A 5,262-nucleotide genomic window follows, 5' to 3' on the forward strand; every position below is an offset into this window, starting at 1 on the left:
TCCCTGCCCAGGGGAGGGTGTGGAGCTGGATGAGCTTTAAGGTCCCTTCAACCCAAACCAGTCTGGGATTCTATGAGATTTTGTCTGTAATCAATGCTGAGGCACGAAGCTGTTTTTAGGCCTTTCTCTTGTCCGATGCCCTGTTCCAGTGTCTGTGCTGTTGAATGCTGCTGCCTGTTGGCTCTCAGCCTGGCAGAGTGACAGCTGCTCACTGCACCAGAAGCTGAAGCTTTGAGCAGCTTTGGGGGGTTTTGGCATCAAAGAGTTTGCTGTGCTCTAATCAAAGTGTTTTGCTCTGCAAGGATCACAAGCCCTGGACCAGCGCCAGGCCTGTACTGGGCGATGCAGAACCATGGCTGCAGCTCCCAACTTAGCAACTGCTCCTGCTGCTCCCATCACCATCCGCTGCACCACAGCGACTGCAGACAAGCTGTGCCCTGGAGAAAGCTACACCAAAAGCTGCTGCTGATTTCTCTGGTGCCATACAGTGAGTGGCAGCAGCTTTTCAACCCACAGCACCCCTGTGCTGCCTCCCCTAAACCCATCAGGCTCAGCAGTGCCAAAGCTTGCTCAAGAGCTGAGCACAGGGCTGCTCCCTGTGCAGAGCACCCGAGGTGAGGCCAAGCTCTGGGAGACCCACACAGGCAGTGATTTTTAACATCTAACTGCTGATGGATGAAAAGCATCCATAGAAGCTCCTCAATTGTCAGAACTTTGCCAGGTTTTCAAATAAACTCTATCTTCATGTCATGCAAGCCCAAGTTGGAGAGGAATCTGCTGTCCTCCACTGCCTCCACACACACTTCACACCACAGACACTCAAAAAGCCCTTCCATGAGCAGGAAGACCGCACAGAAGCAACATGTCATGTGGAGAGGGATCCCAGCAACCCTAAGGACCATGGAAGATATGGAACAATGACACAGATCTGCTTCTCAGAGCACACAAATTCAAACACAACTAACAGAGACAAAACAGGGGCATTGTCAGGCTTGTGCTGCCCAGTGGAAACCCAAAACATCAAAAGTTATCCTCATGCAGAAAGAGGGGAAAAGGGTTTCCAGGCACAGAAAGCAGAAAGCCACTCAAAGCAGCAGCTGAGAGGGCCATGCTACCAAGAACAAGGCTTCTGTGAACAAGGTTAGGAACTGGGGTTGATTTCTTCACAGAACATGTTTCTGGAGTGCTTTGCTTCACTGGTTGCCCAGACTCAGACTTACCTCCTCACGGAGTTCCTTCATCCTCTCCTCAAAGTCATAATCCTTCTGCTTCTCCTCCATCTTCTTCTTGTTCACTTCAAAGCGTTTCTTCACCTGGTCCAGCGTGGAGCGCTCCACCCGCATGGACATGCCCAGATTTCTCTGGTCTAGAAAACAGGAGTGGAATCAGCCACACTGAGCAATACCTGCAGCCTCAATGGTCTGCACACAGTCCCCATCCCTGGTCCCAGTTTAAATACCTCAGCACAACAGCCTCTTGCTGGCTGTCATAGAATCACAACCTGGTTTGTGTTGGAAGGGACTTTAAAGCTCATCCAGTTCCAACCCCCTGCCACGGGCAGGGACACTTTCCACTAGAGCAGGTTGCTCCAAGCCCCTGTGTCCAACCTGGCCTTGAACACGGACAGGGATGGGGCAGCCACAGCTTCTCTGGGCACCCTGTGCCAGGGCCTCACCAACCCTTGTATTACATCACATCACCAATCTGTACATTACTTGTAGCAAGAAGGGGAACACAGCCTGTTCTTCCCAGGTTCCCGTACAGGATGCTCCCCATCATGTTGGTGTTCTGACACATCAGGAAATTTAGTCTTGGACCAGTGGCAAAACCCAGGGCTGGAGTGTTGAAAAAGGAGCCAGAATTAAACTGACAGGCTGGCACCTTGCAGCAGAGATCCTGATTACACAGGAGCACAGGGCTGGACCCAGCTCCAGGGTCAAACTGCCCCACTCCTGTCTCTGCTCATCCTCAGCAAACCAGAACCTCCATCTTGGTGAACTCTGATCCCTACCCTGGAGCTCAGGGACCAGCTAGTTTTGAGCTTTGTACTCAACTTCTACAAATAGAAGCTTCCCATCCAAAAAAACCCAGGCTAGTCCCATACCTTCTACTTGTCTAAGAATTTCTTTAAAGTTTAGGAGCTGTAAAAAAGCCTCTCTCCAGATTTTCAGAGAAGCCATCAGGATTTGCTGCCCCTGGGCTTTTCACAGCAGACACTGTGTGGGGAAGATACATCCACTGGACAAGGTAAACTGGTATCTGTTTCTTCTTCCATGAACATGGCCCAGGACCTTGAAAGGTGCCAGAAGATAAAGGCAGCATCTGCACAGCTCTCATGAGCAAACACTGCCCACATCCTGTTCTCCAGAGCACACTTTGATCCATGTCTAAGTGTTCAGCCCTCAGATACTGGTGATGTACAAAGGGCACAGCCCAGGACATTGCTGCAGCCCTCCAACAAGGCAGGAAAATGATCCTTACGTTTTTTGCCATTGATGTGATCCAAGAAGTTAATGGAGTCTTTCACCACACAGTCACATACGTTACAGTAATACCTGGCAGCAGAAAGAGAGAAAATTAACTCCAAAGCACAAGACAAACCTCGTCTCACAGAGCAACTGTTTGAGATACTCTACAGTGTGAAGCCCGAGTGTCACTTGGGATGTGGGTCCTTTCTCTAGGGCATGAGGGAAGCTAATTCCAGTACAGAGAGCTCCAGTGAAGAGAGATGTGCACAACCCAGCCTGACAGAGTGGCCTGGGGTAACACTGGAGGTAGTGACCCTTTATGCTGATGCCACAAATCAAATGATGAGCTGATGTGTAACCCAAAGCCACAGCATCTTCCCCTCTAATTAGGGCCTGCACTTCTACCCCTGAATGCTTTCTGGGGCTCTGCATCTCCCTGGCACTGCTGGCTATTGGGCTGTGACAGTGACACACTGACAGGCTTGCTCTTTAGGTGGCACAAACTCAATGCATTCTATTCAAGCTCTTGGTGGCTTAGGGTGAGCTAAGAACCCTTCCAGCCTTCAGCCAAACACAGTCACAGAAACAATTGTCAAACACCATTCCTAAGGCCAGGTATGCGGGTGTTTCTCCCATTCCCAATGCACAGATATTGCAATGAGAAACTCAAATCTCACTGCAAGAAGAAACCCACGTGTCAGCAGAGATCTGCCTCAGTTGTTTCTACAGGTGAGCAACACTGTTATCAAGTAATAATCACAGAACCACAACCTGGTTTGTGTTGGAAAGGACCTTAAAGCTATTCCAGTTCCAACCCCTGCCACGGGCAGGGACACCTTCCACTAGAGCAGGTTGCTACAAGCCCCTGTGTCCAACCTGGCCTTGAACACAGACAGGGCACAGACTGGGGCAGCCACAGCTTCTCTGGGCACCCTGTGCCAGCGCCTCAGCACCCTCACAGGGAAGAGCTTCTGCCCAAGAGCTCATCTCAATCTCCCCTCTGGCAGGTTAAAGCCATTCCCCTTGGCCTGTCCCTACAGGCCCTTGTCCAAAGCCCCTCTCCAGGTTTCCTGGAGCCCTTTTAGGCACTGGAGCTGCTCTAAGGTGTCCCCTTCAGGAGCCTTCTCTTCTCCAGGCTGACCCAGCCCAGCTCTCTCAGCCTGGCTCCAAAGCAGATCTGCTCCAGCCCTCGCAGCAGCTTCGTGGCCTCCTCTGGACTTGTTCCCACAGTTCCATGTCCCTCATGTGTTGTTGCCCCAGGGCTGGATCAGAACTGCAGGGGGGGCTCAGGCTGCTGCGTCTCTTCCATACATTACCCCAGCAGACCCAATTTAGGTGTGAAAACACAGGAGGAAATCAGGACCTGGTGTAGAAGAAGGGCTCCCTGCTGCATCACAGCCCCTGGGCTCACCAGCACACCTCTGAGGCTCCAACAGAAAGACACCTAAAAAAACCCCTACCCTCCCATCTCTGACTGAGGGGTGGTTTTGGTGATGACAATGGTTTTCCCCAGCTTCGATTCCAAGTCCACTTTGTAGTCCCGGTGCCGCAGAAGTTCCCTTTTGACGGGCTGAGCTGGTTTGCCTAAAACACAGCAAAAAGGCAAAGCGTTTCTCAGAACAGGTCAAGCTCACCACGTCGAGTTCATGTTGCCCTTGCTGAAGAGGGGTGCTGGAAACTACTTGATTCAGGCACAGACTGCACTCTCAAAACCAGTAAAGGATTATTTCCTCCCATCTAGTTCCTGGTTCTTATTAAACCCAGGCCAATTTCTCAGGCATCTCCAGCTCTGACTTGGGTCATATTCTGAGATCTTGTCTCCATGGGCTCACTGCTCCTCTCCCTCCCCAAAGAATGGGCAGAGGCAAAGGTTCTCAGCAAGTACTTTTGGCAAAACAATATATTCATTGACAAGCACAAGAAAAAGGATTGGAGCAAGCCAGCCATCAACTGCTGCTACTTCCCTTCGGGATTTCACTGTTAGCTGCTCTCCCCCTCTCCAACTGAAAGGATTTGAGTGACTGGCAGCCAGCTGAGCAGAGCTGCGTGCACTCAGCTGCAAACTACTCACCATCTTTCTTTTCTCTCTCTTCTGTGAGCCTCTTTTCTGCAAGTTTCTCATACTCATCTTTGTCCCACTTTCGGCGGAAGTCCAAGTTCTTGGTCTGAGGAGGAAACAAAGTGTATTAATGTTATTGAAGAGTTTGAGAACCTCTGAGGGGAGGCTGGGGAAAGAGGTGGAATCACTTGGCCTCCAAGGCCACAGCAGTGAATTTGGGGCACTACGTTATGTGTTTTCATACAGAGGAATTAAGGATTTAGCTTCAGAGAATAACTCCCAGCCTGTCTGTAGCTACTTGTTCTAGAAGGATTTCAAAGCCCTGAAAAAAGTAATGAGTTTATGTTAACAGCTCCCGAGATGATCATTCAGGCTTTTGCTTTGAAAACCAGACACAAACAGCATCTCAACTGATTGATCCAAGGCCTCAGCAGTGCCCCTGACAAACATTACACATGCTGCTTCCTAAAGTCAATTAAACCCAAGCTGCAAATATCACATGAGAAAGGTGTGAAACACAACACAAGCTACAAAGGGTTTGATTAAACGCAGGAGTAGGGTAGGTGATGTGTGCCTACTCTCAGCAGTGTGTCTACACATTACAGGAATCAAAGCACTGAGTTTGCTGTGAAATCACAGGAACCAGTATCATAGAGTCCCAGACTGGTTTGTGTTGGAAGGGACCTTAAAGCTCATCCAGCTCCAACCCCCGCCATGGGCAGGTACACCTTGCAC

General features: G+C 50.2%; 1 protein-coding gene across 1 annotated transcript in view; it reads right to left on the minus strand.

Moving 5' to 3' along the window:
- ZMAT2 (zinc finger, matrin-type 2) overlaps positions 1-4,633 on the minus strand; it is a gene marked incomplete at its 5' end in the record, with an annotated part of 5,699 nt that extends 1,066 nt beyond the window's left edge. Inside the window, 4 exons of the mRNA XM_010017020.1 lie at positions 1,221-1,366; positions 2,482-2,555; positions 3,929-4,052; positions 4,540-4,633. Coding sequence (XP_010015322.1) covers positions 1,221-1,366; positions 2,482-2,555; positions 3,929-4,052; positions 4,540-4,633 — 438 coding nt within the window. The remainder of the gene's footprint in view (positions 1-1,220; positions 1,367-2,481; positions 2,556-3,928; positions 4,053-4,539) is intronic.
- Between the last annotated feature and the right edge of the window lie 629 nt (positions 4,634-5,262).

The sequence above is a fragment of the Nestor notabilis genome, unplaced genomic scaffold (assembly GCF_000696875.1).
Source record: "Nestor notabilis isolate BGI_N333 unplaced genomic scaffold, ASM69687v1 scaffold26816, whole genome shotgun sequence".
In the NCBI taxonomy this organism is placed as follows: domain Eukaryota; kingdom Metazoa; phylum Chordata; class Aves; order Psittaciformes; family Psittacidae; genus Nestor; species Nestor notabilis.